Consider the following 13,588-nt stretch of genomic DNA (forward strand, 5'->3'; position numbering starts at 1 on the left):
CCAGGGTGCAGGGAGCCAGCGGACAAGGCTGTGTGTCTGCCTCACTCACCACCCTCACTCTGCACCATGGGGAAGAACAGGCTGCCCGGTGGCCCCAGCATCTTCCTCCTGCTCCTCTTCCTCCTCCCTGGAAACACCTCGCCCACCACCGAACCGTAAGCTGCACATGCAGGGGCTTGTGCTGCCTTCTCTTTTCTTTCCTTCATCCCCCTCACAGCTCTGCCAATGCCCCTCAGTCCTGCCCTGCAACCCCCTGTTATTCCAGTTTCCTTGCCTGTGAGGGAGAGCTCAGAAAAGTGTTTCTCTTTTCTCCTCTTCTTTAAAGCCAGTTTGCTTCCCTTGGCAGCCACAGACTGTTCTTGTTCCCAAAGAGAGTCTGTGACCTAGATTCCTGGCTGTCAGCACAGACCCTGGCTGTGCCACACTCTGCTGGAATATCCACCTGCGGCACTGCAAACTAGCAACTTGGCTGCAACCTCGCCTCCACTGAGGGGCCTGAAGAGGGCACGTGGCCAAGCTCAGCCAGGAACTGGGCAGACTCAGGGTATCCTTTTGGCAGAGTCGACTGGCAGAGAGTTCCTGTGGATGGAGCCCAGCATAGATTACAGCGTTTTCCCTCCAGTGGGCACTCCCCTGTCCTGGGTGCAGCACTCCTCCTCGCTGGTGTACACAAGCAGGTGCAATTTACAATGCCCTGATTCAGCGGGCAATGGATCTAGGGTTGATAACTTTCTATTCGCACAAAACTGAATACCCTTGCCTTGCCCCCTGCCCCTCCTCCAAGGCCCCGCCCATGTCCCGCCCCCCACTCACTCCACCCCCCCCTTCCTCTCTCGTTCACTCTTCCCACTCTCACTCACTCGCTCATTTTTACCAGGCTGACTCAGGGGGCTGGGGTGCAGGAGAGGGTGATGCAGAGCTGAAATTAAGCCAGTCCGGTCCGGCATACTGGCATGAGCCAGTACACCGTGCCGGACTGGACCATCTTCTCTGGCGGCAATTTAAAGGGCCCGGGGCTCCAGCCGCTGTGGGGAGCCCCGGGCCCTTTAAATCCCTGCCCGAGCCCTTTCCCCCTGGGGTAGTGGCAGCAGGGCTCCCACAGTGATTTAAAGGGCCTGGAGCTCCCCAGTGGCCGGAGCCCAGGGCCCTTTAAATCACCCCTGAATCCTGGGGCTCCCAGCCACCTCTGCAGCTGGTAGCTCCAAAGCCCCAGGGCCTTTGAATCTTGAAAGGCCCCACCTCTTCTGGTTGAGGCCACGCCCCCGCTCAGGACTCTAGAGTACCAGTAAGTCCCTTAAATTACTTTCCCCCCTGATGGCTCCAGCTGGGGGTGCAGGCTCTGGGGTGGGGCCAGAAATGAGGGGTTCAGGATGCGTGAAGGGACTCCAGGCCTGGGTATGGGGTTGGGCTGCGGGGGGTGAGGGCTTTGGCTGGGGGTGAGGGCTCTGATGTGGGGTGAGGGATGAGGGATTTGAGGGGCAGGAAGGGGCTCCAGGCTAGGGCTGAGGTGTTCAGAGTGCAGGAGGGGGCTCTGGCCTGGGGTTGAGGAATGGGAGGGTAAGGCTCTGGGTGGGGCTGGGCATGAGGGGTTTGGGGTGCAGGAGGGTGCTCCGGGCTGGGATTGAGGGGTTCAGAGGGCAGGAGGAGGATTGAGGCTGGGGCTGGGGCAGGGGGTTGGCATCTGGATGGAGATCTGGGGTGCAGGCCCCGGGCAGCGCTTATCTCAAGTAGCTCCTGGAAGCAGCAGCATGTCCTCTCTCCGGCTCCTATGCAGAGGCACGGCCAGATGGCTCTGAGTGCTGCTCCATCCGCAGGCACCACCCCTGCAGTTCCCATTGGCCACAGTTCCCAGCCAATGGGAGCTCCAGGGGTGGTACTTTGGGCAGGGGCAGCGTGCGGAGCCCCGTGGCTGCCCCTATGCGTAGTAGGAGCAGGAGGTGGGCATACTGGCTGCTTCCTGGGAGCCGTGTGGAGTGAAGGTTAGCCAGCCCTGCTGTGTGGAACCGCCAACCAGACCATCAACGGTCCGGTCAGCAGTGCTGACCGGAGCCACCAGGATGCCTTTTTGACTGGGTGTTCCGATCAAAAACTGTCAGATCTCTTAATCCAATTAACTCCATATTGTTTTGAATTGCCATCCTGCCAGAAATTCTGACATTACAAAAATTGGTTTCATTGCAAATTGGAACACACAGTCCAAATTTTTCATGGAATGGAAATCCCAGAAAAATTTTAGTCAGAAAATCTAAACACTACCTTTTGATAATGTCAAAACATTGTACTATAATAGAAAATGTTGCATATCGTAATAGATTAATATTCTATAACATTCATATCGTAATATAAAAGTCAAAATAAAACATTTTTACATTATATAAATGAGAAAGTCAAAACAATTCATTTAGACATTTTTCCATTCAAAATGTTGTCAAAATTGACATGCTCCTGCAAAAAGTCTCCATTGTGATGAAACTGCATTTTCCAACAGAAAATGGTTCTATCTGAATTCTCTCCATTTAAAGGGCTCGGGGTTTGTACAGGGGGGTGCTGGCAGCCAATATCAGACCCCTCACATTGTGCTTTTGCCCTAACCAACTTCTGCAGCCTCTGCTATCACCTCCAAGCTGCTTGCTCTGATACACTCTGAGCATGTAATTTAATCTGGTCAAATTTGTCTGCATCCTGCACCTTTAAATGGAGAGAAGACCCCTCTGTTCTGCAGAAGCAGCTGCCATTTTGTGTTCAGTTGCATCTTACAGGAGAGGCCCTGCTCTTCTGTCTTCATCTGTCTTACCAAGACCTGCCTTTTGTCCTGTCTCGTTCTCTCGGTCTAAACTAAAGTTTGTTCTTGCTGAAAGGGCAGAGGAAGAACAGAACGTGAGGCACTGTCACCAAGGCTGTTCTGCTCTGTGAGGCATTTATGCAAATTTTAATGAAATAATTTGCATATTTGTGAATACTTTGCATGTGAGCATAAATTTAAGTTCGTGGTTGACAAACCTTGCCCCAAGCAGATGGGAGGAGGGCTGGCCAAGGAGCTCAACAACACATGGCAGCTATGGAAGGTCTGTGCTGAAAGGTCTCTGGGGGCAGAGCTGCTGTGGCTGGAACTCCTGGGATGCATTGGGCTGTACAGATTGAGGAGGGCCTGGGGTTTGTACAGGGGGGTGCTGGCGGCCAGTATCAGACCCCTCACATTGTGCTTTTGCCCAACCAACTTCTGCAGCCTCTGCCATCACCTCCAGGCTGCTTGCTCTGATCCAGCAGGCAGAGAGGAGGCACCTGGCTGCCTGCTCAGAAAATGCCACAGCTCCCTCTAGCAGCCATAATATGCAGCTGACAGAAACTGCCTGCTGCCTTCTTCCAGCTCAGCCCTTGGTCTCTATTCGATGTAGGCTCTCATACTGTGCTAATCACTGTAGTACCAGCGAGCCTGCCACTAGAGTGTTAAGCAACACGACTGTCCCGTGTTGTTCCTTCTGTCATCCTCACCCCAGAGAGAGACGCATATGCCGTGCAGCGTCTGGCAGAGGGGGTGTCAAATGCCACCAGAGCAGAATGGCGCATTTCAGGCTCCCTTTGCACTCACTTTGCACCAGGTGCCAGGTGGGGGAGAATCAGCCCCCAGCCTTTCTTGGCTGAGATTGAAGGTAGGGAGAAAATGACCCAAAGCCCAGTGAGGTGAATGGAAAGAGTCCTATTGACTTCCATGGGCTTTGGCTCAGGCCTAACAAAGGTCGAAGTGGAATTTAATCAGAGCCAGGTTAAGGCTTCTCCTACCTAACTCTGTCATTTTGAAATCTTGGCTAAGCAAGATGAACAGCCCCCCCGGCAGAAAGCTGGGTGTCCCAGGAGCTTCACACTGCTGCACGTCCAGCCTCCCAGCAGTGATGTTCTGCCAGCATCTCTGCTCCGAGTCAGCAGGCTGCAGCCACAGCCAGTGAGATCTTCTGTAGTAGGGTTGCTGAGCCTCCGCATTTTGGCCAGAACGCCTGCTTGAAAAGGGACCCTGGTGGCTCCGGTCAGCACTGCTGACTGGGCTGTTAAAAGTCTGGTTGGCCACCCGCAGCAGGGCAGGCAGGGTGCCTGCTTGGCTCTGCAAAGCTCCCAGAAAGCTTCTGGCATCTTCCTCTGGCTCCTAGGCTTAGGGGCGGCCAGGGGAGCTCCACGCACTGCTTCCATCCCTCCCCGGGAACCACGGCCAATGGGAACTGCGGAGGCGGTGCCTGCACACAGGGTAAGCGCAGAGACTGCAGAGCTGCCTGGCCGCACCTCTGCCTAGGAGCCGGACATGCTGGCAGGTTCCTGGGAGCCTCCTGAGGTAAGCGCCACCTGGAGCCTGCATCCCAAATCCCCTCCCACACCCCAACCCCCTGCCCCAGCCCTGAGCCCTCTCCTGCACCCCCAAACCCTCATCGCCAGCCCTATCCTAAAGCCTGCACCCCCAGTGGGAGCCCTCACCCCCTACCGGACCCCACTCCCCTGCCCCAGCCTGGTGAAAATGAGCGAAGGTGGGGGAGAGAAAGCGATGGAAGAAGGGGGGATGGAGTGGGCAGGGGCAGGGCCTCAGAGAAGGGGCGTGGAAGGGGCAGAGCCTCGGAGAAAGAGCGGGGTAGGGGGCATGGCAAGGGTGTTAGCTTTTCTGCCAAATAGAAAGTTGGCAACCCTATTCTGTAGCCCAAATCACTCTGTTGTCATTGCTGGTGAGGCGTGAGCCAAGCTGAGTAAAGTCCTCATTAACACTTGAACCTGTAAGCTAGCACTTCTCATCCAAAGTTCTCCAGGCACATGAAGAGGGAGTGGGGGTGTAAGCAGCATCTTCAGGATCCCCATATCAGAAATGGGGAAACAGAGGCACAGAGCTGTGAAGCCCAGTAGCACATAGCATGTCACTGACACACTCAGGAATAGCAATGAGTTCTCCGGCCAAAGCCCTGTACACTAGGCCACGCTGCCCCTTTAGCACAATGGCCATTCCCTACATTCAGATGTCAGCGCACACGCAGCCACCCCTACATTTGTATCTCTCCATTACTGAGGGCAGCAGGTGACACACCTAGATTGACAGACAGCTAGAGGAGGTTGCATTAAAGCCCTGATCCACACTCCTGTGTAACTGCCTGCCAGTCTCCATGGAGGTAGAACAAGCATTTCATCTGAGCTCTCTCCCCGCTGTTCAGATAATACAGCCAGGGGCTGTGGGATACACAAACCTCAATTAACAGCCTGGAACTTTTCAAGCCATCCCCACTCCCTGCTGGGAGCCTGAACAAACAGCCCTTGGACAGCAATTGCTGTTAGCACAGAACTAGCTCCTTCGCTCCAGGTGGTGTCCTAGGTTCCTGGCTGACCGAGCAGACCGGCTCGTATGTTACAAAAGCAAAATGAAATTCACCATCCTGTATGTACAAATTACAGTGCGGACGGATGGTCGGGAATTTGGCTGTCGCACTAGCCCATGTCCTTTCATCAGTACCTTCTCCATTCCCCATCCCCGCCCCTCTGACCTGTGCCCTTCCCCTTCCCAGGCAGTACATGGTGCTAGTGCCCTTTCTGATCCACACCAACGTAACTGAGAAGGTCTGTATCCAGCTGACCCACCTGAACGAGTCTGTGACGCTGAGCGCCACGCTGGAATATGCAGGGGAGAACAGGAGCCTAATCGCAGACGTGGTGTCGCAGAAGGACGTGTTCAAGTGCGTCCCGTTCACGGTGAGTCTCTGACCCCCACAGGGTTTATTACCTGAGTCTGTAAGATAGTGACAGCCTGGGACCAACCCCTGCAAGGCCTGATACTATCAGAAATCACAAACAGAGACAGGCTTAGCTAGCTAGGAGACACTCAAGTAAAATCAGGGTCACTGGCTGGCAGTGCTGTGGGTGACTCGTTAGGAGTGATCTTCAGTGGGTACTGAGCTCAGTGACCAGCATGATGCTGGGAGAGGCTGTGCTACAGGCTGTGGTTGGCTGCCTTTGTTGGGTGGTTTCCTTTCTGAGTCAGTGCTGACCTTATGGCTGAGGACTAGTCTCCCATTTCTCAGGGGGTTCCACAAGCCTCTGAGTGAGGCCAGAAAGAAAACCATGGAAGGAGGAGGTTAGAGAACTTCCTCTAGACCATCAACATCAATGAGCTCATCTTGTGCCTCTCCCGGGGGCCAGTTTAGGATTTCTCCCTGCAGCTCCCAAGGCTGGCTGGGGGGACAGCAGAAGAAAATGGACCCAGCACAGAAGTAATTAAATGTACTTCCCATTTTCATCCATCACTGGGATCCACAGCTGGGGGGACACGATCACAGTCCATCAATGCTTTTGAGGAAGGAGCGTAACAAGGGAAGGGAAATGACCCCCAGTCTTGGCAAGAGGCAACACAAGGGGTGATGGACAGAAGGAAAATCTGAGACTAAGACATTGGGGGACGTTCTTAAGATACAAGCTACTGAGGTGGAGAAGTCAAAGTCTCCTGGTAGGGAGGGGACGGACTGGGGTGGCAGGCAGAGTCTCCTCTGGAGGAGGTGGTGGAGGCCCCATCACTGTAAAGATTCTGGCAGCATAGAGGAGACATTAGTGGGGATGGAGGAGAAGAGTCCTGCAAAACCAGGGTGAGGTCAGACTGGCAGAGCCCCAGACCCCACAGTCCCTGATTCTGGTAGGTACGTGGTGACCTTTTTATTTTGGTTCCATGTACAACTCCAGCCTCCAAAGGCTCAGTGCAGAGGGGAAAGTCTCTAAGGCAAGTGGCTCTTTTGCTGTTCTCCAGGTCCCAAAGTCCAGCAGCTCATCATCAGCGTTTCTCACGGTGCTGGTGAAGGGGTCGACGCTGGAGTTCAGGAGCCGGAAATCGGTGCTGGTCAAGAACTCAGAGAGCCTGGTCTTTGTCCAGACGGACAAACCCATCTACAAACCAGGACAAACAGGTACAGGGAATCAGGTGGGGAATTATTTACAGAGCAGGAAATCCTCCCTGCCTCCCCAGAGACCCCACAACTTGTCACCAAGTTAGTACAGCTGGCAGTAACCCTGCCTTCCCACCTCCTCCTCGCTAGTCACAAAGCTGAGGGAGTGTGGTGCATGCATCCAACCCTGCCATGGGTCATTGCATCAGGGCCAGGCATGCACACAGCAGCTGCCTCAATGACCAATGGTCCGTGGGTGAGTGGCTGCAGGTGTAACAGTGAAAATCTCTTCCTCTCTCAATCATGCCCTTTGCAGTTCTGTTTCGGATCGTCTCTCTGGATGAAGACTTCCGTCCTCTGAATGAGAAGGTAGGTCTGATCGCTGATCAGTTTCCATGGCTGACTTGGTGAGCGCTGATGATGACCCCTTTAAAGTCCTTGGTGATTCCCGGGGAACTTATTTCTATTAACATCCATCTAGAGCTGTAAAAGCAACTCTGTAAATCAAATGATCCCATCTGACTCCCCACATCTTCTACATGGGGATCAGTTTCTGCCATGATTTACACTCCATTCTACTTCATTGACAGAGTGTACATAGGACACAATATGTCCCTTTATAGCACAATATGAATTATTATACTATATTACAAATCTGGCTAATGTATAAATGCACCACTGCCCTCTACTGGTTGGAATCTGAAATGCACAATTGTGTATCATATGTTTACTACTTTGTTGCAGAAGTCAGAATGGTCACAGAAATTGTGAATTTCAATAAAATCCATGAAATCTTGCACATAGCTGTAAAAACTCATTTGTTTAGCCTCCAAAACAAGTGGTCTTGAGATCTGGCACATGGGAATGCAGCCCCACTCTGGCTTGGCCCATCTGACCCTCCTTCTCCATCTGTAGAGGGGTGGACGGGCCAAACCTGAGTGGCACTGTGACCCCATGCACCAGGTCCCAATGCCCAAAATGGGGAGTAAGGCTCGGTGCTGCAGGACAGGAACTGCTGCTGCAGGGTTAGCACAGCACCCCAGGGTGCCCCCCTCACCTCCCCGGGCCTCCCCTTTCAGCATCCTCAATATACTCTTGTGCATGTTGATGTAGTGCAAACTACATTATTTGGTGACCTTGCCATAACTTACCGTTTCCCCCCCTACACACACCACTGCTGTGAAATTTACTAAAAACTTCTGTGCCGAAATCGTAGCCTTAGCCATAGGCCTTATGCTGCAGAGAGCTAACATAGATTCTATTTTGGATTCCACGGTTGAGGCCTGGGCAGATGGGTCAGAGTTCTGTGCCTTCTGCTGTTGCCATGAGTTTCAAAAGGCCATGGTTTATGGTAGAGTGACAGTCATGACATCAGAGATGGTCACAAATTTGCTATAATGTGGAACCCCACAATGTTTTTCCAGAGTCACTGTTCAGAGAATAAATCCCTCTGAAGTGGCTTTATGGACAGCTACTAAAATAGCCAATAATCCTGGCTTCCAAATGGGATCGTCTCCACCAGCAGCCCAGCTACAGAGGAGACTATGGGGTTGTGCTTCCTGCCTCTGCCATTAGATCTGATCAATAGGCTGGCATGTGAGGAAATACCCCAAGAGGAAGCAGAGTTAAAGAAATGTTTAGATGAGATGATCTTTGCTCTGAGATTCTGGGCCACATTCTTATCTCATTGTACCACTCTCGATCCGGAACATCTCCACTGACTTCGTGGGCACTGGAGTTGATGTGAGATCCTAAATTGATGAGTGCATTAGTAATGCCTTAGACTAGCACCCGTTACTGGGAGCAAAATTTGTCCAGTGGGGCTAAGCTGATTCTGAGATTGTCTTGGCAGAGATCTTGGGGAGGATGTTCATATTTCCCCTGGAGCAGGGAATGGAAATTGTCCTATTAGGATCATGTTGCCAGAAGTAAGTTAATTGGAAAAAGTCCAGAGGAGAGCAAAAAATGAGAAGAAGTTTCAAAAACCTGATCTGTAAGGAAAGGTTGACAGAATTGGGCCTGTTTAGTCTAGAGAAGAGAAGGCTGAGGGGGGACCTGACAATAATAATCAGATATTTAAAACATCGTTATAAAGGAGACTGATTGGTTGTTCTCCATGTCCAAGAAGGAATTGATTTAGTTGGCAACAGGGGAGATTTAGGTTATAAAGTAGGAAAACCTTTCTAACTCTAAGGATAGTTATGCACTGGAACAGGTTACCAAGGGAGGTTGTGGAATCCCCATCATTGGAGGTTTGTAAGAACAGGTTGGACAAACAACTGTCAGGGATGGTCTAGGTTACCTTGGTCCTGCCTCAGCACAGGGAATGGACTAGATGATCTCTGGAGGTCCCCTCCTGCCTTATATTTCTGTGATTCTATAATTCTGTCCTACATGATAAATTGCTCACAGCTGGTGGAGCTAAGAACCTCCCTCTATCTTCTGTTACATCTTAAAAATCATAATCCTCTGTTTGTGGCATCCTTACGGTCCCTCTGCATACAGGAAACAGGACTTTGGGGCAGAGGGAATGAGCAGCAGGGCAGATGAATCTCCAGAGGCTAAAGCACTCTAGTGTAACAGGAAGATTCTGATCACTTCATCTGATCACAAGGAAACGTAAAACACTACCAGAGAAGTTAGTGCTTTGAAAAGAATTGCAAAGAATAACTATCAAAGAAGAAACCGTTGGTTTCAACATGCAGAGTAAGACTGGAATAACTGGCTTCTCCACTGCTTAATTTGTAATGAAAGAGGTTTTGGGGCTCAAGCAATTTTTTTTACTTTCATAAGTGATGCGGCAAGCCCAGAGGTGCTGGGGCTATTTACTGCCAAGCCCAGAAGTGCCGTGGCTCAGCCCTGGCACAGATTAAGCACTGGGCTTCTCCATTTGATAAGACTGAAAATCAGAGACTTCAGTGGTGGCTTTAGGAACATCCTAAGTTCCTGATTCCCCAGTGCTGTGCACCTTGCGGCATCATTAACACCAGAGCAAAGTGAGCATGAAACATTGCCAAATGAGGCTGGTTGCTGTGTGCCCCACTTTGCACTGGTGTGAATGACAGCACCGGGGTGGGCTAGCAGTGAGTCAGGCCCTGAGGAGATCACTTCTGTCTTGTGGGAAGCCATGTGACTGGGCCTCAAGACCCCTGTACCTGACTCTGTCCCACCTTCCTGCACATCGTACACTGTGATCTAGCTGACCCCCCTCCATAACCTCACTGCGAGTTTGCAGGAGCAGGGGTCCCTGAGGAGACATCCCAGCAACAGGCCCCACCTGATGCTGCAGAGCAGGACACAGAGAATTGAGTTGCCACCTGAAAGCCCTGGAAACCAGCAACTTTCCAAATGGCTAAACGCTCAGGGGCACATTTCTAAAGTGCCTCAGTGACTTAGAAACCTTAGTCCCATTTTCAGAAGTGACTTGGGCACCTTGGGCCAGATTGCCTAAGGGATTTAGATGCCTAAAGCTGCAGGTAGGTGCCTAGTGGGATTTTAAAAAGCACATAGGCAGGTTAGGAGACTAACTCCCATTGGCTGCAATGGGGAACTAGATACCTCAGCACTTGGAAACTCCACTCGGTGTCTGTCTGTATTGTTAGGTACCTAAACACCTTTACAAATCTGCCCCCAAGTGTCAGTGGCTCTTTGGCTCCTAAGCCACAGAACTGCAAAGGTACGTAGGTGCCTGACTCCCATTGAAATCAGTGGGAGTTAGATACCCAAGTCCCTTTGTGGATGTGACCTAAAGTACCTAAATCTCTTTGGAAAAAGGCTCCTGTGATAAATGAAGGGTGGGGGAGCTTCCTTTTATGGACACCCAGCCAACCAGTTAGCTACCAAATCCCTGTTAGTAGCTTTTCTCTACTTGCTTTACGTGTAAAGGGTTAAAAAAACCATCAGTAAAAGGAAGGGAGTGGACATCTGGCCAAAAGAGCCAATGGGAAGGCTAGAACTTTTTAAAATTGGGAAAAAACTTTCTCTTTGTCTGTCTGTTGTTCTCTGGAGAGAGGAGACACAGAGCAGCAATGCTGTAAACGCTTTAAACCAGGTATGAAAAATCATCAAATCATATCTCCAAACTACTTATCTGAAACCCCAGATATGTAGGTAGATCAGGGAATGTCTAGGAAGATGCAATTATTATTTCTTTATGGCTTGTGTTCTAACCCCAGGTGCTTTTGTTTTGCTTGTAACCTTTAAGCTGGACCTTAAGAAAACCATTCTTGATGCTTAACTATTAATTTGCTCTTTTTAAAATCTAGCAATAGCGTATGTTCCAGATATATTTTCTTTCTTTTCATTTTTAAATAAAATTTACCTTTTTTAAGAACAGGATTGGGTTTTTGTATCCTAAGAGGTTTGTGCATATATTATTTAATTAGCTGATTTCCTTTGTTTTCTTTTTCAGCTTTTCCCCAGCAGGGGGGTGAAAGGGCTTGAGGGTACTTCACAGGGAGGAATTCCCAAGTGCGCCTTCCTGGGTTCAAAGGGGTTTTTTGCACTTGGGCAGTGGCAGCATCTACCCATCCAAAGTCAGAGAGAAGTTATAACCATAGTAGTTTAATAGAAGCCTGGAGTGGCCAGTATTAATTTTTAGAATCCTTGCGGGCCCCCACCTTCTGCACTCAAAGTGCCAGAGTGGGGAATCAGCCTTGACAGCTCCTAAGTCACTTGGGTGGTTTTGAAATTTTTACCTTGAATCCTCTAAATGCGAAACGAAGTGTTTAATTTCACAGCTGTGTTAAACTGACCAGTTCAGGCTCTAAAACATTAGAAGGCTCAGCTGGAGTTTCTCATTGAGTAACAGAGAGCAAGGGGCAGAGGGAAATGCAGAGTAGAGATGCAGAAGTCCCCTGAACAGGGTAAATGAGCTCAGTGCACGTCTGACCTGTATTTCTAACTCTGCTTCTCCCCGTTTTTCCCACAGTTTCCATTGGTCTACATCAAGGTAAGTGGCCCATTGATTTTTACTCTCACAACCGCTAGCTGAAAGCTAAGGCTGCTTTGGGGATGGGCAGACTCTTGTGCTCCACAGCAGAGGGAGGGTGTAGTGTGGTGTTCATTGTGAATGGGTAGTGTAGTCACTAGGGGGCTGAGAGCAAGGGTATGGCTACACTTACAAATCTGCAGCGCTGGTAGTTGCAGCGCTGGTCGTCCAGCTGTGCAGGGCCAGCGCTGGTGTGTGACCACACTCACAGCTACCAGCGCTGCAGTGTGGCCACATTTGCAGCATTTGCAGCGCTGTTGGGAGTGATGAATTATGGGCACTATCCCAGCATTCAAGTGGCAACAACGTGCTTTTCAAAAGAGGGGGGTGTGGGGCAGTGTGACAGGGACCGGGGGGGGGGGGGGAAGAGAGAGTGAATTTTTGGAACTGACACTGTGCAAAATCAGAAAATTTTCCCACCCCCTTACTGTTAACTGCAAACAGCCTGCATCCAACATACTCTCTTTCCCCCCTCTGCCCCCTCCCCACGTTTCTCTCAAGCAAAGCAAACACTCAACCCCTGTGAATCACGCAGGGAGGAGGATCTCATTTGATTGTTCACAGATTGATCACAGCAAACAGGAGCTGATAAGCAGCTCCGGTAGCAACGGAGCTCCGGAGGGTCACAACAAAACAAAGAGAGGCTGCATAACAAAACAAAGGGAGTAATTTAGTTAAAAGCATTCTGGGATACACCCTTATACCCTGGAGGCCAATAACAGCGCTGGTGTGTGGCCACACTTGATGACCAGCGCTGCAGCACCAGCGCTGCAATCCTTATTCCCCATGCTGAGTGAGGTGTACGGCCAGCGCTGCAGCCAGGGAGTTGCAGTGCTGGAAGTGCCCTGCAGGTGTGGCCACTTACTAATTGCAGCGCTGGAAAGCCTCCACCAGCGCTGCAACTAGCAAGTGTAGCCATACCCCAAGGAAGTAAGGGTAAGCCTGTGTGAACAGGAAATAGAGTCCTGCATGCACGCCACTCACCCTCGGGGCTGCGTCTCTGGCATCTCAGCATTGGATCACCCTAGAGATTTCAGTTCCCAGCTGCAGCGCAACATTGGAACATGACCTGGAAAGGGGGGAAATGGGCCTGTGGCCTTTTCTGCTTCTTTAGGTTGTTTAAAGGAGCCTGAAAAGGGTCTTTTGTGAAAGTGAGCCCTGGTCTGCACACAGATTTCATTCCAGTTTAACTGTGTCAGTCAGTGGTGGGATTTTAGATCAAAGTAGTTATACAGGTGCAGCCACTAGCATGGGCCCGTTTATACCAGCACAGAGGTGCCTTATACTGGCACAGCTCATTCCCCTTCCCATACAGGGATAAGCTAGACTGGTCAAAGATACACTGGCTGCCTGAAGAGGAGTAGCAACTCAAACAACATATTTAAGACCAGATGAGTATTTCCATAGCCCATTGCCTTCCACATACCTGCATGGGGAGGGCTTTCTCAGCCCCAGAGGTAACTTGAGTATTTCAATCCTCAGCCAGAGCAGTTGCCAGTTCTCAAACTGCAGATATAACATTCAAGCTCCCAGGCATAGAAACTCATCGTATCCTGCCATCTGTGCATTGGTATTTTAGCCTGTCTCTCTCTCATCCTCCTTGCCCACTCCATGTGGATGTGGGATGTTGATCAGGTGGGCAGACAATGGAATAGATTCAGTGCTGGTATCTGGCTGTTTAATCACATGCTGATTGGACAGGACT

The 13,588-nt window shown here is 50.7% G+C and overlaps 1 protein-coding gene across 2 annotated transcripts in view; it reads left to right on the plus strand.

Moving 5' to 3' along the window:
• Positions 1–13,588, plus strand: part of LOC123355543 (alpha-2-macroglobulin-like) — a 216,388-nt gene continuing 202,800 nt past the window's right edge. For both annotated transcript variants that reach the window (XM_044998143.1, XM_044998149.1), the window contains exons 1-5: positions 1–155; positions 5,529–5,712; positions 6,758–6,914; positions 7,210–7,262; positions 11,824–11,844. In XM_044998143.1, the coding sequence (XP_044854078.1) occupies positions 67–155; positions 5,529–5,712; positions 6,758–6,914; positions 7,210–7,262; positions 11,824–11,844 (504 nt within the window). In that variant the 5' untranslated portion in view covers positions 1–66. The remainder of the gene's footprint in view (positions 156–5,528; positions 5,713–6,757; positions 6,915–7,209; positions 7,263–11,823; positions 11,845–13,588) is intronic.

The sequence above is a fragment of the Mauremys mutica genome, chromosome 1, assembly GCF_020497125.1.
Source record: "Mauremys mutica isolate MM-2020 ecotype Southern chromosome 1, ASM2049712v1, whole genome shotgun sequence".
Taxonomy (NCBI): Eukaryota; Metazoa; Chordata; order Testudines; family Geoemydidae; genus Mauremys; species Mauremys mutica.